Source organism: Melospiza georgiana, chromosome 11 (genome assembly GCF_028018845.1).
Source record: "Melospiza georgiana isolate bMelGeo1 chromosome 11, bMelGeo1.pri, whole genome shotgun sequence".
Taxonomy (NCBI): domain Eukaryota; kingdom Metazoa; phylum Chordata; class Aves; order Passeriformes; family Passerellidae; genus Melospiza; species Melospiza georgiana.
Window position 1 is genome coordinate 2324912 of NC_080440.1, and position 24664 is coordinate 2349575.

The 24664-nt window shown below is 41.9% G+C and overlaps 1 protein-coding gene across 3 annotated transcripts in view; it reads right to left on the minus strand.

The window, feature by feature from the left end:
* The window catches only part of CNTN6 (contactin 6), a 128253-nt gene that overhangs the window by 62479 nt on the left and 41110 nt on the right, over positions 1–24664 (minus strand). For 2 of the 3 annotated variants that reach the window (XM_058031961.1, XM_058031962.1), the window contains exons 3-4: positions 20249–20375; positions 14885–15060 (exon numbers count right to left, since the gene is read on the minus strand). In XM_058031961.1, the coding sequence (XP_057887944.1) occupies positions 14885–15060; positions 20249–20375 (303 nt within the window). The remainder of the gene's footprint in view (positions 1–14884; positions 15061–20248; positions 20376–24664) is intronic. The other variant, XM_058031963.1, reaches the window with a different exon arrangement.

Sequence of the window (24664 nt, forward strand, 5' to 3'; positions counted from 1 at the left end):
GGAAAATCTGTGCACTCTAAGTAATTCTTCCCAACCTTTTCACTGTGGGAAATCAGCCCTATTTTTTATTTTTTTGCTGAGAACAAAATTTCAGTTGTTATGAGACATCCCAGAAAGGAGGGAGAAAAAATAAAGGAAGCGCAGTGCAGCAGCAGGAAAAGGTTTTCCTGACAATTGAGAATTAACTGTGTAATACCTCGCTCTGAAATGGGAATAGATTTTGGAAAGTAATGAGCTGCTAGTTGCAATTTTTAGTTTAATGACACAATATGTCATGTTATCAGTTTTACTCTCATTTTAGGTGCTGTGTCACCTGTCCGTGTCTCTCCATTAAAACCGTGACGAGTGTCCCTGACTGGAATAATTAAAAGCAGGAGGATGAGATCTCTGAGGGATCTGCTGTTTTGCAGGGAGCAGGACTATTTTTGATTTTACTGTGGAATCATGGAATGGTTTGGGTTGGGAGGGACCTTGAAGCTCATCCAGCCCCACACCTGAGACACTTTCCACCATCCCAGGCTGCTCCAAATCCCTTCCAACCTGGCCTTGGGCACTGCCAGGGATCCAGGGCAGCCAGAATTTCTCTGGGCACCCAGTGCCAGGGCCTGCCCACCCTCCCAAGGAACAATTTTTTTCCCAATATCCCATTTTCCCAATTTTCCCACTTTTTTCCCAATTTTTTCCCTATTTTTCCCAATAGCTCTCTCCCTTTCAGTTGAAACCATGTGGGGATGAAGTTGGCTGTGCCTTTTCAATCTCCACTTTTCAACCTTGAGGATCAAAATCCGTGGGCAGGAGTTTGGGCTCTTTCATGGCCTGTTTGTAGCTTTGATACACAAAGCAACTCGGATTTTCCAGTGAGGGAAAGGAGATTTCCATCCCTTTATGCTTATTAATCATAGGTATAAAAAAGCAGCTGTGGAGGCACATAAATCATCATTTAATCTCTTCATCTCACCCATGACAGGGACAAATATGCAATGTCCTTATTTAACCCAATTTTTAAAGGCCTTTAGGAAAAGACATTTTCTTTAAACAATTCATTGCACTGCTTAACTCTGAGATCTTCATCATTCTGTATCCTTTAGAAACCCTCACCTCCCCAAAATTTCACGGGCCAAACCAGAAACGATCTTTTGCTTTGACTGATTTTGATAGATAATTGTACAAAGTGAATTTATTCAGTGCCTTTTTCTGTAATAAAGAATCATTGAAGAACAAAAGAACCCCAAACCTCTGAAAGAGCAAACCAAGGCAAAATAGATGAAGAGAATTCATTAGTAGGGTCTGTGTTGCTTCTGTTTTCATCTTTATTGGACTCTTCCTGCAGGCAGGCAGCATGTCCCGTGGAATATTGTGACACCTCATTCAAATGGGTTCAATAATGAGCTATAAAATAATCCACTTTTGCTTTGCAGTCCAGGTGGATGAGAGAAGGAAGAGGTGGACCCTCAAATAATGTTTGTCTTTGACACAGATATTTCTCCATCTATTTCCCAACTTATGGGGTTGAATTTTTGATGATTTATTGCAATTTGAAATGTGACAAGTGTATATATATAGCAAAAAAAAAAAAAAATTACCTGAGGATACAAATGCAGATATTCTACTTTGTTCTTGTTGTTCAGAAATTCTGGCTGCTGTCAAAAGCCCTTCTCCTTGCCCTGGGTGTTCATTTACACCAGGAGAGCACAAGCACTGTGTTCTTCCAGCTCCTGTTCCCTAGCACAGCTCTATAACGTAACATGACATAACCTAATAAAGCAGAATGTTGCTTGTCAAAAAGAGTATCAACTAAGAAGGCTAAGATCAGGTGTTTGGCACACATTTAGATTGCTAATATGCACTTAGGAATAAGATGACTATTTAACAGATGGTATATTTGCTAACTTCAGTGTTTCTGCAGAGATCCATAAATAAATTATCACCTAGTTCCTACATAATTCCTTTCATTCTTTGTCTGTATTTATCTCACTTGAAGAACAACGAGTTCCCTCACACTCCATTGCTCTCTCAGCCGCGAGTTTTAACAAAAAAAACACTTTTTTTTTCCCCTGGATCTGTGCATGTTGGCAGACTGCTCTTGGTGGAGCAGGATTAATCAGTTGGATGTGATAATGAGGTCGTGGGGGCCAAGCGAAATGCTCAGATGCACAAGTGATCCTTCCCAGGGAGGAGTGGGAATGATGTAGGGACTCAGCTTCGTGTGGCACGGCCTCGTCTCCTGCAGGGCTGAGCTCTCGGCACCCCGAACATATGGCATTTTGTGGGGTGGGGCCAGGGAAGGGCCTTTTCTGATGGGAGCAGGAGTTCTTGGGGTGGAGGAGGCTGTCAGCTACACGCTGGGAATGAGGGGAGGAGTGGGGAGAAGAAATGGGTCAGAGCATTTTTCACCTGGTGTAACCCAGTTTTACCCTCTGGGGTCAAGGATGTCATCATGGAATTACAGAAGGTTTGGGTTGGAAGGACCTTAAAGCCCATCCCATTCCACCCCTGCCATAGACACCTTCCACTATCCCAGGGTGCTCCAACCTGCCTTCATCCTGATTATGGCCTGAAAGTCTTCTAGGTAGATTTCAAACAGAATAAAACCAGAGGCTGAGAAGAATATCAGTGTTGGATGAAGGTGACCATCACTTTGCTGTACAAATCTGCCAGTGAGAGAAGCAAACCCAAGCTGGGGGAGGTGTTTGCCTGAAAAACTGGTCTCTGGAGACAGCAACAAAATGGAAGTGGTGGACAGAAAACTTTCCTGCTGAAGCAATTTCATTAATTAATAGGTTAATTAATAGGTTCAGCCATACATTATTTTTTCCTTAATGTTTTAAAGCTCCTAAAAATAGAGATAATCATAAATCCAAGGGTGCTTTGGGTTGGAAGCACTAAAAGCCCATCCTGTTCCACCCCTTGCCATGGGCAGGGACACCTTCCACTAGAACAGGGTGCTCCAAGCAATATCCAGTTGCTGACTGCTCATTAATATATTTGTTCTAATTTCCCCACTATTACCCACACATCTGGGTTTTTTGTTTGCTTTATTTTAATTTAAAACTGCCTTTCAGGTATTGGAATAGCAAATTTAACCACACAAGAGTGAAAGGTCAGTTTCCCTGGGATTAGGGAACTGCTTCTTACATATGTTGGATAGGAACAAAAAGCAAATCACAAGCAGCAACTCATTTATTTCAACCTCCCAATTGTGTTTGAAATTCCTGAACCTGCTCAGGGACAGTCCACCCAAATCCATCCATTCCAAACCAGTCCATCCTAAGAAGGAGCACAGAACTTCTCCAAGGAAACCAAGGAAATTTGGGTGTTTTAATATATGAAATTGTTACAGACAATTAGAGAAACTCCAATTTATCACCTTGCACAATTACCACAGTTCATCTGAATTAAAGTGATTTCATGCTTTCTTGAACTTTTGATAATTTTTTTCCCCTCATAAATGTTTTGTCATTACATAATCCCAAATATAATGGCTGTAATTACTTGGTATTGAAATGTGCAATGAATGTTAAGGCATGAGGAGTAAGAGCTCCTTACAAATTAGCCACGCTCCTGAGGACAAATCAATACAATTCCTCACACTTCCATGTGCCTGTGTCAAATTGTGATAGATCACTTCTGTTCCCCTTTTTTTCCTTCTATGTCTCCTCTAGCCTGTGATATATTGCAATAGGAGAGGTGTTCCTGCAGTGAGGCAGCACAACAGGAGTTTCCTCACAGGGAAATGGGGCACAAAGCTCAGCACTTTTCCAAGGAAGCTCCTGGTTATGATTTGCTGGCAGTATTTCCAGCACCTGTGTTATCAGCTGATCATTAGTTACCTTCTTTTGCTCTGGCTGTAATGAATTAGGGGTCCCATTTGGGGCTGAATTTGGTGCCTGAATCTGAGAATTTAGGTCTGTTATAACTATAGATAATAAAAATGAAGCCTATTGAATCTTTATCTCAAATTCTGGAAGGCCCCATGCTTCCAGATTTTGGGTCTGCTATGTCTTCTCTCAAATAAAGGAAGTCCCAAAAAATTTGGGGTTAAAGCTCTTTTAGCTACAGGCTGTGCCTATCCAGACCATCCCAGACCCCTCCTGGACACCAATCCCTGTTCTTTGCTTCTCCTGAGTATTTTTGTACTGAATTGCCTTGTAGGAGATGAGCACCAATCTCTTGCAGCCTGGATACCACAGGGTGTGTAGTATGGAAATTATGGAAATTTCCTTCTTTCTCCAAATATCTCCCAAAGGAATGGCTAATCTCCTTTCCTCCAACTTCCACTGCAAAGTAAACTCTCTTTTTCAGCTTTCCAAACTGCACTAAACTTGCTGAACAAACCCTCTGACAGTTCCTTTGTCTTGGTAATACTGTCAATACATTAATCTTTCCCCGTTAGCATCTAATCTCAATTTTTTAAATGTTCTAATTGATTTTCTATGAATTCAATTCTGAGATTAAGAGTGGTGTTATCTCTAATTAAGGTGTCTGAAAGCTGCTTAGTATTTCCCATTTCCTGCCTTTTAAATACTTGGATTTTCTCCTCAACACCTGCTGAGTTCCCCTGCTCCATCTGAAGCACTCGTGAGCCTTTAACACTTCAGGTCTGGAAGATTTGGAGCTGAATCAGCCAGGAGCAGCCTAGGCAATGCCTGAGTGTCTCCTTTCCCCAGGACAGGTTAAAAATCCACTGGAATTCCCATTTTGTCCTCATTTCCACCTTAGGGGAGCACTGCACCCCACAGTGGATAAAGGAAAAGCTGTCCTGTCCCCCAAAACTCCCTGATGGAGCTGCTTGTCAAAAATGAGGGAAAACCACAATCACTGGTCCTGTCCTTAGCTGTGTAATCATCCAAAGACCTTCATCAGTGCTTCCTTATTTAGTTAAATTACTTTGGAGCTTCCAAGGGCAAGGATCTGTAATTTACACTTCAGGATGAACACAGGCCCTGCGTCCTCAATTCAGCTTAAATTATCTGAACGGCCAATCCAGGCACTCATTTTCAAGGTGGGGAACAATAATTTCTGCCACAGTCTGATTGTCTGATTCAATTAAAGAGTGAAAATGCCCTTTACGAAGTAATATCAAGCTTCTCTAGAGGAAAAAAGTGGAAGGTCACAATTAAATTAAAAGGGAGGGTGAGGTGAGAGGGGGGAAAAACCCTGAGCTGGCTTGATTTTGTTCATGCACCAACAAACCCAGAGCACAGAAACATATGCTGGGAAGCTGTAGAGCAGGTCTACATCTGGCCTTTGTTATTTTTTTCCCTTGCTTTTACAGAGTTAGCAGCATAAAATATTAAATTTCTCTTCTGAGCTGAGCACAGGACTTGCTCTGAGCAGTAAGTGTTGACACAGCCTTGGGGCTCCTGCTCCAAAGCCCATCTGCAGGCCAGAGGCACAGCTGAAGAGCTGCCCCTCTCCCAGGGAGGGGCACACAGGGAATATTTCTTCAATATTTCATATTCCTGAACAGTTTTCTCACTTGTCACGGCACAGTTCATTTGTCACCTGTCATCACCAGAGTCACTTCGCCGTCTGCAGGAGTTTTCTCCAGATTGGAGAGCTCTTAAAGACAGATTTCTCTCCCTGGGCTGAACCTCAAGGGTCGGATTTCTCCCTGCCACAGCTACAGTGATTCTCCTGACTTCCAGGGGAGACAGCCCTGGCTGCAGCGGCAAATGTCCTTTTGGCAGGGGGTTCATTCTTATCCAAACCCTCTCTCCCTCATATTTCCCACTGCTCCCACCGCAACCTGCTTTTAACTATGAGGAAATGGTTTAGGAACTTCTCCCTTCCCTCAGACCTTGACCTTGCTGTTGGGGACACATAGCTGTACCCTGATTCTGCAGGAATCGCCTCCGGCATCCCTGCCCTGGGTTCTGATGGATACAGTCCCTCTTAAGGCAAATAATTCATTCTATAATGCATCTACCAACAAAATAATAATCAAGGCTTGTACATGCAATAAAAATGGCAAGGAAGAGAGGAAAAGTGGCAAGAAAGAGGAAATGTGGCAAGGAAGAGAGGAAAAGTGGCAAGGAAGAAAGAGCTCTCGCGCACTGCTCGCACAATGTCTGTGCCTGTTTCAGCCCTTCCCAAATTCCTGCCCAGCCCTTTGGAGATCTTGATCCAGAACAGAATTACTTCTTGTAGAACTACCCTGAGTTACCCCAGCCCCTTCATTACCTCCCTCATTCCAGCTGCAAACCCTCAAAGAATTCCTTCCAATGGGAACTTCAAGATTTACCCAAGCCATCGATGTAGGGGATTTTTGGATGTGAATCTGTCAGTGGGATTTCAGGTGTAGGTTACAATATTTGTTCTTGCTGTAGCATTTAGAAATGGATATTTACAGCTCAGTGCACTCTCTGTGCCAGATGTGGTTTTGCTGTTGAGAAAAGCAATGCCTCTGACCTCATTCCTTCACTCCATGAAAAGTCCAAATGTTACACACTGTTTCTCCTTCCCCAGTATCAGCTACAGAATAGACAATTTATCTGCTGCCTTAAAACCTTACACAGGACCAACCTTCACTGCAAATAGAATTGATCAATTAATTTCATTATTTTATCAAAAAAAAACCAATTATTTATTCCAAATAATGTAGGTTTGGTTTTTTTTCCCTTGCAAACCTCCACCATAACTTCCTTTGTCACACCAAAAAAATTAACAAACTGATGTGAACATCATGGATATTTCACTCAATAATGTATTGGAATCTACATCATCTTGTCTGTAATGAAAGGAGAACAGATAAAATAGCAGATCTAGACTGCAAACATAGACAGGTTTTATCCTTCCCCAGTATTAAATTTTATCAATCAGAATCTATCAGCTCTGGGACCTGTGGATGCTTTGTTCCCCACCATATCTCAATCACATGTATTGCTTTTCCAATACAAGTGGCAATGGGTTGATTTAGGATAAACACTTTTAAAGGACCTAAAGAAGAGTAAGTAATATAGAACTGAAAGATAATCTTCAAATACTTCTATGTTCCCTATTGCTACTTTATCTGCCTGGTTCACTGCCTGTAATGCTCCTTACAACCTCTCTGCAATGTAGATCTCTGTTGCACAGATAAAAAACCTCCTTTTATAATAAAAGTCTAAGGAACTAACCTGGAATAAAGCAGCTTTAACCAAGTGCTGATAGAGCAGAGCCTTGAACACAGTGGTTAAGTACTCTGAGAGAGGTGTTTAAACCATGGGAGGGGCAGAAAAGTGGAATTTCTGGTGTGCCTGGTCTGTTACAACTTAAAATAAACAGGACGCTTGGTGTCAATGGACACCACATGGGCTCTGGGAATGCAGAGGAGACTAAAAGAGGGAATGATGGAGAAAGCAAACCCCCTTCCTTATGGAGACACACCCATATCTTCTGGTTTTAAGATTCCAGGCTGTTCTCTGTGTCTTCAGGAATGTCAGGAGATTTGCATATTCCCATTCTTGCGATACCAGGGTTTTAAAATAGAAGTTCTATTATCACCCTGCCTTGTCCTGTCAGCAGGCAGGTGAAACCCTTGCAGGCTTCCTGCTTCATCTCTGCTGAGTGGTGGTTCTTGCTTTTCCTGGAGGCTGTGAGGGGGTTTGTGTGCACAGAATTCTGCAAAGAAATAAACACTGGGAAGCTCAGAGGGGAGATGAGCTGAGCATGGTGAGGTCTTGCAGTGGTTTTGGTCTTGGGGTGATTAAATTGCCTCACTTCAGAGGGATCCCTGCATGTGTTCTGCTCAAAGAGGCCCTGAAGGATGCCCAGTGCCCCAGTTTGGGGTGGGTAGAGCAGGACAGTGACCCCTTGGAGAGCTCTCCCTGTTGGAACCAGCCCAGAGGAGGCCACCAGGTTTATCAGAGGGCTGGAGCACTTCTCCTGTGAAGAGAGCTGGGAGAGCTGGGGCTGTTACTCCTGGAAATGTCATATTCCTTACAAGAGTGGTTCTCACCAGGTTTTTCCTGATTTTCTGAAGAAACTCTGTGAAGTAAAGGGGCAAAAAAAGAAAAAAAGCCTGAGGCTGCTGGGTCTGTTCCATGGAGAGCATCCATTAAGCAAAGACCTTGGTGTGGTCTCCTGCCACGGGAACTGCTGCAGAGAGAGCCGGAGCATTGGCACAGAGTGTCCATAACAATCACAAGTGATAAATGAAAGTTCTCTTTCTTTCCACTCCAAGCAGAATTCTGATAAAATACAGGGTTTGTTTTCTGTAACTCATTCTGCTCAGAACCTGGCCCTCAGCTCCCCACACCAGGGAGGGTGGCTGCTGCTGCTGCTGCAGTGATATTGGATTCTACCTGTGCTTAAAAGTCCAAAAGGCAATTTTGAGCTGCGAGGCTTTTTAGTGACATATGGAAGAGATGACAGCAGCACTTCCATCCTCCACACAGCATCGATCCACAGCAAATGTTCCCGCTGCAGGTTGCATTTGTTCCTCACCTGCTGAAGGGAAGGCTGGGAGGTGTTACCAGGATCACCAGGAGGGCTGTGCAGAGCGTGCAAAGGAGAATTTTGTGGGTGATTCTCCACGTCTGCAGTTCAGATGTGTTTCTGCACCAGAGGAAGTGGGGTTGGAATGAGATGAACTCTAAGGTCCCTCCCAAACCATTCTAGGATTATACCCTTTTAAAACAGAGAGGTAGGGTCATTACTCAGCATGTGTAGGGTGAAGAGTTGTGCTGGAATGGGAGACGGAGAGAATTGGGATTGTTCAGCCTGGGTGACCTCATGGTGGCCTTCCAGTGCCTGCAGGGAGCTACAAGACAGATGGACAGAGACTTTGGAAAGGTCCTGGAAGGGCAACACAAGGGGAAATATCTTCCAAACTGCCAGAGGGCAGGGTTAGGTGAGATATTGGGAAGAAATTCCTCCCTGTGAGGGTGCTGAGGCCCTGGCACAGGGTACCCAGACAAGCTGGGGCTGCCCCATCCCTGGAAGTGTCCAAGGCCAGGCTGGAGAGGGCTTTGAGCAATCTGGGGTAGTGAAAAGTGGCAGAGGGTGGAACTGGATGATCATTAATGTCTCTTCCAACCAGGCCATTCCATGATTCCCTGTAGATAGAGGCAATTCTATGGCTTTACCTGACATGTCCCTAAAGGGGAAAAGGGAATTTAGAAAGCCAAGACAAACTTTTGGGGATGCATTTTTGATGATGAACTTTTCCTGGCACTGGCAAACTAAGCTCTTCCTGCTTCCTGCTCCTCAGTTATCAGCTGGTCATCCCTGAGTGCCTGTTGAGTGCTGAACTGCGCAGTTTATGCCTCCTTTTGAAAAAGAAAGGCACTGCCGGAGTTCATTCCTGCAATCATCTGCCAGGGAGCCTGATCAGCATTCCAGCCCTCGTGTGCTGTGATGAATTAACAATCAGCTTAAAGACCCAGAGAGCTTTACTCCAGGTGGTAGTTACAACAGCTAGCACACCTTTTAATCAAATACAATTGTTACAGAGGGATTTCTGGACACACACAGCACCACAACACAACCCAGCCAGAAGTGTAGGTGCCATTTAGCCTTAAATTCATGCATGTCCAGACTTTGCAAATTCAGCCTATCTGATCCAAGCCTATTGATTTTTCCATTTTCTGTTTCAAAGCATACACTGCCAGTGAAAAGGGTTATGACATCCTGAGGCTGCTGGATTGCTTTGTGATGTTTCTGTAATTTGTGTGCACTCAGAGGTAAATAACACGATGAAGTAATCAGATGAAAAGTGGGCTTTTATGCTGGCTGAGCATCTCCCAGCCAGCCCCTCCAACAGGGCTCTGCTAAAGCTCAGCCTGTCACCATCCAGCAAACACTAAATGGGTTTGATTTGGTTTAACATATTCCTCCCTGAAATGGTGAAATGCTAATGGTGGGCTGTTATTTTTGTGTTTCGGGATGGCAAAACCTCAGTCCAGGAGGAATTATTGCTTCTAATTTGTTATTTCAGCAAAACTGTGTCTTCTGTCTCTGACAAAAAGCACGTGGAAGCTCTTGGGAGCTGCAGATTTCCTTCCAAGTGCTCCAGCACTGTCACTCTCAGCCACACTGCTGTAAGCACATCATCCCTGGCCAAGAGCAGGGAGGGTGGCAGTGTCAGGAAAATGCTGCTGAGAATAAGCACCAAGCAAAGCCCTTAAGTACCACTTTGAAAACCAGGAGAATTTGGTTGGAGCTCAAAAACTCCAAGGAGAAATCCCTCTTTGGTCTGTAACATTGTGGGGAACTTTAAAATACTAATTGCTCCATTGTGTGCCCTTCTGTGAGGTTCAGGGCAAAGTGACCAATTCTAGGCATGAAATTAGATTGTTGACCTTGTTTCTCAGAATTTCAGGTATGAGAAAGCTGCAAACATCATGACTTTTATCATCAAGGGTGGAATAATTTGACTGAGAATCTAATTTAAGATCCCTAAGCACCAAGATGCTTTCAATTAATAATAAATTTTCTGGGTTTATGCCCTGAATAATTATGAATGAGGTTTGCATTTGATTCTTTTCCATTGTGGAGTCCTTTTTTATTCTAGTTTGTTTAATTGCACTTCTTAATTCTCCCACATATCCCTTAATGCCTCTGCTATAGATGTGTTTGAGAGCTAAAAGAACAAGTAACAGGCCTGGACAGGCTGTTTCATGCAGCCTGTTACAGGGATTTCCCTCAAGACCAGTTGTTTGCACACAGTTATTTTTGCTTAAAACTGAGGAAATAATTAAAGCAAATCCCCTGTGTGCCTTGGGAGAAAGTTCTGGTTGAAGCCATACTGAAGCAGTTTTCCCCAACAGGTTTTTTGTTTGTCTTTTTTTTTAAGGCATGAAATGCCTTAAATAAAAATGCCTTAGGAAAAATTTCACCACTGAAAGAGTGGCCAAGCTCTGGAACTGGCTGCTCATGGAAATGATGGAGTCCCCATCCTTGGAAGTGTTCAAAAAAATGAGTAGATGTGAAATTTTGTGACATGGTTTATGAGCAGGGGCAGATTGGGCAAAGGCTGGACTGGATGATCTCAAAGGTCTTTTCCAACCCTGTTAATTCTGTGATTAAAGATGGAAAAGACCTCCAACCTATGACCTAACATCACCTTATGAGCTGCACCATGGCACTGAGTGCCTCACCCAGCCTTCTGTAAACCCCTCCAGGGACAGTGACTCCACCACCTCCCTGGGCAGCCCATTCCAATGCCCAGCCAACTCTTTCTGTGAAGAACTTTTTCCTAATATCTATCCTAAACTTCCCCCAATGCTGCTTAAAACTGTGTCCTCCACTGATTCTGTGAGGTCATCTTATTGCAGGGGTTCCATACTGTTGCCTCCTTATCAGAAGAGTTTCACACCTTCTTGGTGTTTCTTATGGACATCTCAGAGCACTGACTCTTTCTTCTTCAAAAAGCACCCAACTGACTCCAGTTCCCTTCTCAAGGCCACCCCAATCTTTTATAGCATCTGCCTCTCATTGCTTACAGCTGTGGCCTGTTAAAGTCAGGCCTGCTCCTAATCTTTGATAATTGGCCCAGCTGCAACTCCTTAGGGGTGAGATTACTTTCTACACTGTTTTCTGATATTCTATCACCCTACAATTATGAGCTGTGGAAAAGCTGAAGGAAAAGCTCTCATCTCTTCAAGCTGAGTCGGGCCTAGCTCCAAGATTAACTTCCCAAACGTTTTACTTCATTTTAGGCTGAGCTGGAGTTCCAGGTGACCTGTGCTGGCTGTCACCATTGGCCTGGAAGGGGAGAAGCCCTGTGGGTGGCAGAAATGCCCCCAGCCTGGACAAGGACGAGGACCAGGACTCTACAATTCTGAGCTGTGGAAAAGCTGAAGGAAAAGCTCTCATCTCTTCAAGCTGAGTCGGGCCTAGCTCCAAGATTAACTTCCCAAACGTTTTACTTCATTTTAGGCTGAGCTGGAGTTCCAGGTGACCTGTGCTGGCTGTCACCATTGGCCTGGAAGGGGAGAAGCCCTGTGGGTGGCAGAAATGCCCCCAGCCTGGACAAGGACGAGGACCAGGACTCTACAATTCTGAGCTGTGGAAAAGCTGAAGGAAAAGCTCTCATGTCATCTCTTCAAGCTGAGTCGGGCCTAGCTCCAAGATGAACTTCCCAAACATTTTACTTCATTTTAGGCTGAGCTGAATAGTTCCAGCTGACCTTGTGCTGCCTGTCCAGCTGACCTTGTGCTGGGTGTCACCACTGGCCTGGGAGGGGAGAAGCCCTGTGGGTGGCAGAACATGGCCCAAGCCTGGACAAGGACAAGGCCCAGGACAAGGCCCAGGACCCTCCTCCTGTGCTTGGCGCCGGCTGCACGAGCCGAGGCCCGACACCAAAGCTTTACAAACTTCCACCCCAACAACTGCAAAAACACACGTGGGCTGCTCCAAATGTACTGCTGGCAGGGAGCAGGGGATGTGCAGGATTTATAGGGAGCTTTGCAGTTTATTTATGACAAAACAAGGCTCGTGCAGGAAGGGGGATGCCAAGGGCCTGCCATCCTCATGCATTTACGGGCTTGCTCTCCCTGCCACTGCCTCTCATTTTCAGCTTGTAGCTTTAATAATCTATGCCACTGCCTTCTGTACAATATTCCTCCTGCAGCTTTTCTTTGACAGCTCTGGTTTTAATAGAGGATAAGCACCAAACTCCAGCTGAATCTGAAGACATATTTTTAATCTCGTCCCGCATTTATTTTGCTTCTCGGAGAACTTCCTATCTTGAACAGAGGAAAAAAGTATTTTTTATATATTAAGTTGACATGTTGAATAGGTTTCTGGAGGTATCATTAATTCAAGCTCCAACTCAGAGTTAGTTACCTTGTAGTAAAGAGACAAATACACATAAACCCTGGTACTTGGATAATAGGTTTGATTCAATTCTTTATCAGAGAAATTGCAAAAATATGCCAGGCATTCCAGTCCAGGGAAAAATCCCATTTTGTGAGGTGTTGAATGAAAGTGTCATCACAGCAACGGGCCTGCCTGCCTGGATTTTAAGATACAGCCTGAAGTATTGGTTGAAACAAAGAATTAAATTGGATGGCAACATGAAAATAAGAAACAAGGAAATGTTGACTGTGAAATAAGAGTTTCAAGGTAATTTGTTCCACTATTCTCATCAGGTCATTATGACGTTTTCCATGTACTGTGGGTTTTTTTCCTATTGTAAGACAACTTAAAACTCCCAGTTCTGCACTGATGCTGCTAAATTGAAGCATTTTCCTGTAAATTTGTGCTTGTCAGTGTAAATAACAGCCTTTGATTTGTCTGTCCTCTCTCTTCTCCATGGGGAAGGAGGTAAATATCTGTCACCACTACTGGAAAAGTGGTGCAGTGCTTGATTATGGGATAAATTTAGGATTCTGTGGTGTTGTTAGAGCTGGAGGACTGGAGCAGGCTGAGGGCTGGGGGCAAAGCAGGTCCAGCTCTGGGATCTGCTCCCTGCAGGAACTTTGGGAAGTGTTTGGGTGGGGGTGTAAAGCTTAAATAAAGGAACTGCTTGATATAAAATGCTGAATAATCACCAGAGCCCTCTTTCTTTCACAGATATTCCTGGTTTTCCCTTCTCCCCCCTGCTTTCTTTTTTTTTAATTTCATTTTTTTTACACCTTGTTTGTGCCTACATGTAAGGATATTCACTTTCCTTAGGTCTTTTCCCAGCTCCCTGCCTGGCCTGCCTTGGCTCCTTGGGGATTACAGACTCCATGGACAATTTTGAGGTGGCTGTCTATTCTTGCTCCTTTTTAAAATGGAATTTGTTCTGTCACTAACCAGCTTTCACCTCCAAATCTCAAAAAATATTCTCACACAGGAAGTCTGGCTTGAAAAAATGTTTCAGCAGAAAAAATGGTAAAATAATGAATCTTTTTTTTTTTTTTTACATTTGACCAGCCCTTGGGAATCAAAGCTGTTTGAGAAATTCAGGGTAAAACATTATTAAATGAGGTACCAGTGATACACCTTTTGATCAGCTCTGCTGAAAGACACTCTGTGAACCAGCCTGACCTCTGATGTCTCCTTTGTGTAACCCCAGTGACACGAGGTTTGCTATGAGAAATGGAACAAGATTAATAATTAATCCATTTGCTGGTGTCTGAAATAGTGACACAAGGTTGGCTTTAGTCACATGTTTTATTAATGAGCTTTGAAAACAATTGCTTTCTCCCAGCAACAGACTGCTCTGAGCTTTAGACTGAAAAAAAAATAAGGGCTGGAGGGAATATCTGGAGTTTTTTGGTTGTCACTGTTGTTTCCCCCCTCCCCAGGGCATTCACAGAACTCGGTCACTGCATCCAAACCTTGTGAAAAAGGTTGTGAAGTTGTGAAGGAGTGAAACGGGGAGCAAAGATGAAATAAACTTTAAATCATCTCAAGACAGACAACGTGCTCGACCTGAGGGAGCTGAAATATGAAATATTTCAGAGAGCAGCTCACACTTTTACACATTGTGTAAGGAAGAGGAGTGTTTCTTTGGTAATGTAAAAAAACAAAAAATCAGTGTGCCAATTAGGGGAACAATGTTTTCGTGTCTCAATTAGACCTCATTAGCTACAGAAAACTCAAAGCTCAACTTTTTACAACAATCCCCCCCCCCCAGCTGTAGCTACCTGCAGGATAACAACAAAACCATTGTCCTAAAAAGTGAGAACACCTTTATTAAGTGAAGATAATTGTGCTCATCTTCCTTGACCTTTCAATTTCCTGATTTTTATTCTGGCTCCCGAAGGCAGCAGCCATCAGATGTCTGGTTTTGTTATTAATATTTACTAGGAACATTTTGGGGGTTTTTTTTAGGAATAAGCAGTGCAGAAGGAAGTCAAACCTTTTGGACAGAATCCCCAATGATCCTTTAATTACCCAATAAATTACAGTCCATGTGCAGAATTAATAGGAAAATAATGCTCTAATAAATATGATCTTCCCAACTTACATGCAAATTGAAGCTTTGCCTTCCTGCTCAGAATTGTTCCAAATGAATTTGTGGCCAAACACTGGTATGTTCCAATATCCTGATTTTTATGTGGGTTATTGATTGCCAAGCTGCCTCCAACCAACCTGTAGTGATAACTCATGGTAAGATCAATATCTGTGCCATTTTGCTTCCACCTTTGAGGGGAAAAAAATCAAATTATGCTTATAATTTACAGAGCCTATTCATATTTATCTTAAATAGTGTGTTGTAGAATACCTGTAATGATAAAAATGTAGTTAAATATCACAAAATTAGATCATTTTTCACACACCACTGCTTCTTACATCAATCATAATGATAGCAATAATGGCATTCTTTGGAAAATCTTTACTTCAGTCACCAGTGTTCACCCAAATGTCCACAAAAAGTAATTATAACTTATTCAAACAAAGTTATCCATTCAGTCCGGAGGGGGGTTGATACCTTGTCTACAACTGCATTATTTTTTATAATATGAATGTGCTTTACAGTCCTTGAAAATGATTAATCATGAATTTGGCAACCAAAATGCTTTGGAGATGTAGATGAGGAAGGATTGCACTTGAGAGGGCAGAACAAGAGCTGAGAGGGAAGTTTTTATGCAGCAAGTCTGAGACTGATCATTTAATGATGAGAACGCTGCTATTTTAAATCTTCATTTGTCCCCGTTAGTCCACTAAGCAGAAAATGGATTGTGTCTGCAACATTACCCAGCTGTTTACAGATGTCAAAATACAATTTCTCTTTCAAAGAAAATAAATATTACGTGTTTCAGGAAGGGAATTTTTGTGCCTTTGCCATTAGTCATGCTGGGGTTGAATTTTCCTTGCTCACGTGGGGGCCAAAGGAGGGATAAAGGACTCAGCCACTGAGGGCTGCAAGTTTTGGGGTTGTTAATGCCACTTTTTAGGTGGTCAGCAATCCTAAAATGACACAACCAAGTATTCTCTTCTCCTGATTTTATATCAGAGCCACCTCCTCAACCTGTGTTGGTCTCTGGGTGTGATTCCAAGCCCTCCATTGGGAGGAAGGTTCACACAGAAATTGCCAATGGCACACTTTGGGTTTGGCAGTGCCCAAACCAGGGGCAATCATCTCCTTGTTAATTACCTGAATGATCACAGCATAAAAATGATCCATTTTTGCTCATTTGCAGAGCTCCTGGCAGTGAGGGCAGTTTCTCCAGGGAAAAATTTGAAGTAAACTCACATTTATCCCTGGAAATCTGAGCTGGATACACAGCACAGGATTTTGTCATCCCCATCCCAACCCTCTCTCCACACACCCACACTGCTCAGGAGCTGTTTTTGTGCTGGAGCATTTCCACACTGGGCTCTGAAATGCAATTCTGTGCTCCAAGTACAGGGAGTGCCTTGACCTCCAGGTGAGCGCTTGTTGTTTCAAAAGATAATTACTGATTAAATACGAAATCAATGGAATTCTGTGGGCAAATTCTAATAATGTGAAATCATTTCTTTGGTTTGCTGTCTCCCCTTCCATGGATGAATCCACACTGAAAAAATTGGGTGCAACTCTCAGGAATTCTTCCTACAAATTCCAGCTGATTTTTGGTGTTTCTGTACCTCTCCTCAATTCCTTTTTGATATTTGCTTTAGTTGGTTTAGTTTTGCTGTTATTTTAGGGTATTACCGTTAGCATTTTGCCATATTTCAGGATTTACATATGCTCCAAGTTGTCTAAAGCTTTCCATTTTCTAATCTAAGATATTCTGGTATTTAATTTGCCAGTTCTCTTTAATTTCAGAATCAATCACTGAAATAACTGCTGTCATCATTGCATGGCTCCCAATTAAGATCTATAATTGTTTTTCCAAACAAATGTGAAGACGTTGGCTTAGCTGCTGCAAATGAATTCTTCACAGTATCCCCATAATCATTCTAATCACCATGGTACAATGATTATTAAACTTTGCATATAGATCAGGGGTTCAGCTCCTGGTGTGGCTTTTTCCCTAATTAATATGTTTACATCACTGAAGGAAGCGAATTAATGAATTCATGTGGTAGACAATGATTTAATGACTTTATGTGTTCTGCAGTGTATTAATACACAGAAATCTGGATAATTATTTTAGGGAATTTTTAACATGAGCCCCTTAAGGCAGAGATCATCCATGTATTTTTGTGCATTTTTTCATTCAACCATTGGAAAATATTTTCCCTCAGTTATGGGAAATACATTCTGGATTGTTTTTCTTACACCAATTGTTTCACAACCTAAACTTTAAAAAATTTCCTATATTCTGATGCTGAATTGATCAGTTCCCTAGGAGCCCAAGGACTGTGAGTGGGAATATGCTCACAGGATTTAATAAATTCTCTTTTCAGCATGCTGCTATAATAAAAATATCAATATTTTTATGACTTCATTGTGTTCTATATTTCTTAGATTATTTGCATTCAAATGGAAATGTCCTGCCAAGCCACCTGAGGCTTTGTTGTAATTGGGAAAAGGATTTGTAAAAACCCCCTTCATGTACAGCACTTCCAGTCAGGAAGAAAATGGGAAGTGTAAAATCTCTTTTCTGTGAACAAGGCAGCAGAGGGTGAAGGAGATTTTAATCCCACCCCAGTTTTGAGGCAGAATCTGCACTGAGCCAAGGCAGAGCATCCCAGGAAAAGGACACAAGAGCAGAGCTGCAATTTCTGTGCCCAGGGTGGATTTTTGGGATTACTGGGAATGCTTCTCCAGCTTGATGCAATGATTATCAACATATTTGATGTCATTTGCAAGCCTTGTAGACTTTGTGCTCTGTCCCCTCCCTTTCATTTGTGTGCTCCAGTTATCCTCGTGCTGTTGGATTTGGATTGGATTTGAATCTCTTTATCTCCTTTTAGTGCAGAATTCTGTGTTGGGCTGAAATATTAAAATGTTCTTCTAACCAGTGCTGCTTATGCTGCCCTTGGATTTATTTATTTATTGGTTCCATTGACTCCTCCCTGAGAAGATTATGGAGGGGAAAACACCCTCAATTTCCAACTTGCATGAAAATAGAGGATTGTGGGATTGCTCTGGATATTGAATGGAAGTGCAGGAAAAATCAAACAAAAAATGTCAAAATACTGCTGGAAACACTGCAGGGTGTTCATGAATAGGCTGGAAGTAAAAAAAAAAAAAAAAAAAATATATATATATATATATATATATATGTAAAATTAATTGAGTTATTTGGTGATAATTTCTCTGCTGACTATAACCAAAAAAGCTTAAGTGCAAAAAATAATAAATCTAACTTAAAAATCTGTGTTTATTTGCCACCAACATCACACCAGGAAACATCTGGAGTAATGTACCTGATAATACAGACAATTTTGACTTTATAAAAAATACATAAGAGATAAAATTACACTTATCAGAACATTTATATAGATTTCTTAATGGTTTCAGAGATGCTTCCATCCATATTTTTGTTTGCAGTGTAATCTGTGTTCTCTGTTACTTCCAAAGGGAAAACTATGCCTCATTTTTATTACTCAGCCCTTCCACCTACATTTCTACACAATTCTTGCACTGTGCTTCTCAGACACACAATATTTTGAGGAGGAGTTGCAAAAAATTCTCACTATTTTTGACAAGTCTACAAGACTAAAAGAGTACCTAGTAAAATCAAACTTTTAGGAAACGCTAAGCATTTTTTATTTCAAGAAAAGGCATTTATCAGCATATTTCTTGATGTAAAAACTGCTAAATAGCAAATTAACTGGAATCTAACTTTCTTCCTGTTGGAGTGGTTCTGTATTTCTGAATCAAAGGGAAACCTCCAGCAGTCCTTGCTGTTCTTTGCCATCACTCAGCAAAGGAGATGATTAAAATTTCATACTGGGCTTGATTTATCTAAAATTGTTGGAACTTTAAATATATGGGCTCAATCCTTATCTGACAAAGGCAGCATTAGCTGTGGTGAAATCAAAGACAAGTGAAAAGCTCCCTGTTCCCTCCAAATCGTGGTGTAATTGCAGCAGTGATTGTCTGATAACTTTTAATTGACCTCAGGGCTCCAGGATCCATCCCCAGATGTTGATCTCATATCCCTGGAGCCACTGAGGCTTTGCAAAAAAAAAAAAAAAAAGAAAGAAAAAAAGAAAAAAAAAAGGGAATGGTGATTAAAAAAACAGGGGATTTAATTAATGGGTGGGTAGAAAAAATTAAAGGTAAAATATGGATATCAAATATGGGATGGGGGAGGTTTCCCAGCTCTCCTGCCTGCTGGGAGCTGCTGTCTCTGCTCTTTGTGGGTGTGAGGAACCCAAGGGGGATACAAGAGTGCAGGAATTTCCTAGGAAGCTGCTTAAATATGAAACAGAAGGGTGGATGACCTGGCAAGACTTGAAATTCATGAACCAGTTGATGTTCATGTTGAGAACAGGGAGAACAAATGGGCTGGGAAATACATGAGGGGTTCTACTCATTGGAGGAGAAGTAAAAAGGAAATTAAGGGTTCCTTTCATAAAGGAAATTAAAGACATTAAGGGTTTCTTTCCCAACACAATGTCTGAGGAAAATCAAGCCATGAAGTCTACAAGCCAAGCTGATAACCAGTGGTGGCCCTTTCCAGGGAAGGCTGTGGTGAGAGCAGTTAAAATCTCTTCAATAAATATTCTCCAAGCATTTGATAGCACATTATTTTCTTTCATGCCTTGCATGAATGATTTATTCTTTATATATAATTTTCCTTCAACTCAACCATTACTTTCCCCATTATTTTCTGAAGAAAGCACAATGTCTTTTTTTCTTTTTTCCCCCTATATTCTCATCTTTTCCTCTTATCCAGCTTGGATTTCCACATCCTTGGGGCACCAAGTTATATTGTAAATGATGAATCCATAGTTACCAAATAAACAAAAAATCCTCTGTACCAAGGTTTTATTAAGTGACTCTTGTATAGGTATTGGAGCTGTTTCTCTAAACAAACACCATAAATATGAACGTGAAATGCTGGAATTAGAAAAGGGAAGGATGTTGCTCTTCTGCTTTCCAAGCATTTATTAATGTATGGAAAATTTTATCGAGTACAGATGCTCAGTGTTTCCATTCTCCCATTTTTCACAGCTGTTCTGTGGATTCAGAATTAATTCTGTATATTTTTAAATACTTTGGGGATGATTTTCAATTATTTTGTTTTCCTGTGTTAATTTTCTTTACAGCAAAGCAGCAAAAATATTTTCCCTTCATTCCTCAAAATTTACTGTAAACTTTGTATATTCCTTCTCTGAGCACTCAACAGATTTTGGGGTGTTTATCTCTGGTGGTGCACTGACTAAAATACAATTACACAATTCAAAGAGTCCCAGTGAGACAGAATTTCCCCAAGGCTGATTTCACCTGTAGTATGGCAGTGGATATCCTTTAGCTGTGCAGTTCAGGAGGATCTCTGGATTTGCTGAGCCCATGGAATAAGTGATATCATATGGCTCTTGGATAAAAATAGGCCCATGAAGGGTTTCTTCCCCTGTGAAAGAAAAACAATAATTTCAGATTAGGTGTCTTTAGCATGTCCTTCCACATAAAATTGTCCTTTTGAGTCCTTTGCTTTCAGCTGCAAGGTAAGCTCTGCTGTTATACCCACCAGAGAATCCACCTCCAGACACTGGACTGTTAAGGAGGAAATATTTCAAGGCTGATTGATAATAAAATCGCAGAGCTCAGCTGCTGCTGATTTATTTTGCAGGTGACAGTGAAGCTTCTTTGCATGTTTCCCATGGAAGCTCCCAAATGTGCCCATCCACCTCCTCCTGGTGCTGTGCATCAGGAGTGGCAGCAGAAGGATGGAATTGAGGAATTGTGGAATTGTGGAATTGTGGTTCTGGTTTGGTGCTCCCTGCTCACAACAAAATCTCAGGGAATCACTCACCCCCTTCTCCTCTAACCCTTCCCATCCCTTGAGATATTATTTTTGTATATTTTATGTATGATTTTTTTATACTGGGTTTAGGGTTGTTGACGGGGGTTTTGTTTGCTTATTTATTGGTGTTTTGGGGGTTTTTCCCCTCCTCTTTCTCAATCATTTTAAAACAGGAGTAGCATTACATAATCAACATTTATATCATATCTAAGATTAAATTGCAAGGCAAACCAGAGCTATTTCTTTGTTTCATGGTGATCTTCCTTGTTCTGGGGAGCAGGGGAGAAGACAATTTGTTCAGCAAACCACAAGGGCAAGGCAGAGCAGCTCTCTGGGATGCTTAAATAATCTTTGTTTCTTGTCCTGCCACTCTTCTGGGTTTAGTGCCTTGACAAATTTGAAGACTTCTTTTTTCGCTATTGCTGCAATTGACCCTTTGACTTGTCTTTTCTTAGGGAGGAATTTGCTTCCCTTCTGGGTTCATTTCCTCAGTCCTTGTTACCTTCCCAGAAGAAACTGCCAGGAGAAGTTTTTCTGAAGCCACAAAATGACCCAGGGATCATTGTTCTGCATTTTAAATCCCTGTACCCAACAGGGCCAGTGGTGAACTACCTGATGTACATAAAAACCTCTACTTCACCTCATAAAAATGTAAATATTTTGGTAAACCTGGGATTAATTTCCCATTTTTTTTTCCTAAATGGAATTTAGACTCATTTGTCATTTGCAGACTATTGAATATCTTAATTTTATATCCCCTTCTCATGCCCTTACTGTGTAGAATAAGGACAAAATATTTTACAGCTCCTTTCCAGTGGACGTGCCACAGTCCCTGTCACAAAAATACTGCCCATGAATTTTAGTACAGGCAGCTTCTTGCTGTTGTTTTGTTCTCTCTTTAATATCCTTTCCTCGCTGGCTGATCTGCAGCAGAGAATAACATCAAATTTGTGAGAAATGATGTGCACTCTCAGAGCCAATGGTGTCCTAGGAGTCCATCTCTTATTTATAGAAAAGGTCAGGCTGGTCATTTCTAATTTCCTGATGCATCCTTTTGTGTTTCCTATAGAGAATGGCCATATATTTCTTCTCCATCCTCCAGGTTCAATACAGCCACTATGATTTCTCCAGAGATACACATGACAAATACATTTTTGTAGGGCTGTTTGGTTTTGTTAAGGTTTAAATAGCTCAGATTTTTTAAAAAATCAATTAGAATATGAATATTTGTTTAAATGTATAGTTTCTATACATAAAAATCATGTGTGAATCCTCAGTATAATACTTGAAAGTAAATATAAACTCTTGTTATGGAATGTTTGATAAGAACTTAAAATGTATTTCTTTATGATGCCAAATCAGTTTGATCTCCTTAAAGACCATAATTATGCCAGCCTGAATTCAAAGCTAAAGCAGAAAAATGAATCATCATTCCTTCATTCATTACATGGTATTGTCTTCAGCCAATCCAGGCATTAACATAGAAAGAGGAAGAGGAGGAACTCTGATTTTCTACAATTATGGAAGAAGCAGGGGGTGTCCCAGTGCTCCCCAGTCACTGCTTTATGGACAGTGGATGGATATGTCACACTCTGATACTCCTGTCAAATTCAGTTCAAGAGGTTTCACTCAGCCACAATAAATATTTAGATATTTACGCTCTTCCTCATCCAGACATGGAGAAAGAAGAACAAATCTGGAGTTCACACTTAAACAACTCCATCTCCAGCCAAATCCTGCTCCCTGTCCTTTCCTGTTTCTGACTCTGGCTGGGTCCATAATCAGCTCCTTGTGAGGTCTCTGCCCAGCTGGAAATGCAAGGGGGAACATTCCAAGAGCAGTTTAGGCTGGCCCAGGCCCAGGCTGCAAAGGGAGTATGGATAACTCAGCAGGCCAATATTATAAATTAGCTGACTTTTATCCCTTTGCTGCACAGATCTTCCTTCCCATTAGGATTTTTTTGCAAAGTGGAGTTGGAATTGCCATCACTCCAAGCTGCTCAGTGATAGCAGATAAAATCAGTTTGGTGAAATTGAGATTGCGCCAGAAAAATCATGATCTATTTGCAGCCAGAGGTTTTAGGTTTTCCTGGGAGAATCAGCTCCAAGGAGCCAAATTCCAGAGGATTCACTGCTCCGGGACCAGGGATGGGGAATTCTGGTGGGCTGGGAAAACAAAGAAACTGGGGCTGCCCCATCCATGGAAGTGTCCAAGGCCAGGATGAACAAGATTTGGAACAACCTAGGACAGTGGAAGGTGTGGGGTGAAAATGAATGAGTTTTAATGTCCCTTCCAACCCAGACCTTTCCATGATTCTGGATGTACCATATCAGAGAAAGCTTACGGAAGATCACGAGGAGAAGCTTCTAAATGCAAAACTGCCATAATTCACATAAGCAAACCAGATAAGGAGGAATTTATCCAGGCTATTAAGTTCCAGGAAGGCTGTAAATTCCAGGGGTAGTGAGTTTCTAATGAATCTTTCTTAATGTGCCTTAGATAGAGCTTCATATCTGATCCAAAACATTAATATGACTTTATGGGCCAAAGCTGACACCTGATTAAGAGGCGTCTTTTAAATCAGTGTGATAGTAAAACACCTGTCAGCTCCAGCAAAAGGGATGGGACAGGTGAATTAAACCCTTCCCCCTTCTAATGGCAGCAGAAAAACTATGAAAAATCCAACTTCTTCAAAATCTGTTTAATTTTTCAGCTGAAGATGTGGGTAATTTGTAATGGGAAGAGAGGGAGTTTATGGGGTGCACAGATTTTTAAATGTCATGGAGTGTTTCCCTGGGGTTTTTGATTGAATCTTGTCAGAAGCAGAATGAAATTATTATTTCCTTCCTCAAAGGCCTGGACCAGGGAGCTCAAGGACTTTGAAAGGAGCTTGACAGATGCAAAATGAGAGGCAATGGATGAGACACTGCTTGGCACCACCTGAAGTAACACACGTCCCTTCAAGGAGTCAGATTTTTACCCTGGGAGAGAAGATGGGGAAAGATGAAGCAGAGAAATGGCCATGAAAATGTTGTGTGGAAAGAAAAACAGCTTGTCAGGAGCACAGGCAGGGTTCCCTCAGTGCCACCCAGCTCTCTGTAGTGAACAGGGACACACAGAAAGGCAGATTGGATCTTGTAGGTTTGAGCAGCAAGAAGCAACTTAAGACCTGCAGGATTTTCCCAAAGGGCCTTCAACTTTCATGTGTTTTCTCCCTTCAGATGTTGATGTACAGAGCTCCAGAGGCACAGGGCTCCTTTCAAGTCTCAGCTTCTGTTGAAAGAGTCAAACTGGGAGTGCTGGTGGAATTCCAGAGTGTCTCTGCTGGCAGACACCAAACCAGGGAGGCATTTAGTTCCCTGTGATGTTGGGAGAAGGGGAGGCAGGGATGATTTTTTGCACACAGGGGAAAGCACTGCTGAAGTCAGAAAAACTCTCAGTAATGATGGGGAATTTGGCACTCAAGCCCAGGGTTTATAAATGCAACTGTTTTTAAAATGACAGGCAAGAGTGCAAGGCATCCCTTGCACAGAATCATGGATTCATTGCAGCTGGAAAAACTTTCAAAGCAACAAATCCATCCATCCATCCATCCATCCATCCATCCATCCATCCATCCATCCATCATCCATCCATCCATCCATCCATCATCCATCCATCCATCCATCCATCCATCCATCCATTCATCATCCATCCATCCATCATGCATCCATCCATCCATCCATCCATCCATCCATCCATTCATCATCCATCCATCCATCCATCATCCATCCATCCATCCATCCATCCATCCATCCATCCATCCATCATCCATCCATCCATCCATCCATCCATCCATCCATCCATCCATCATCCATCCATCCATCCATCCATCCATCCATCCATCCATCCATCCA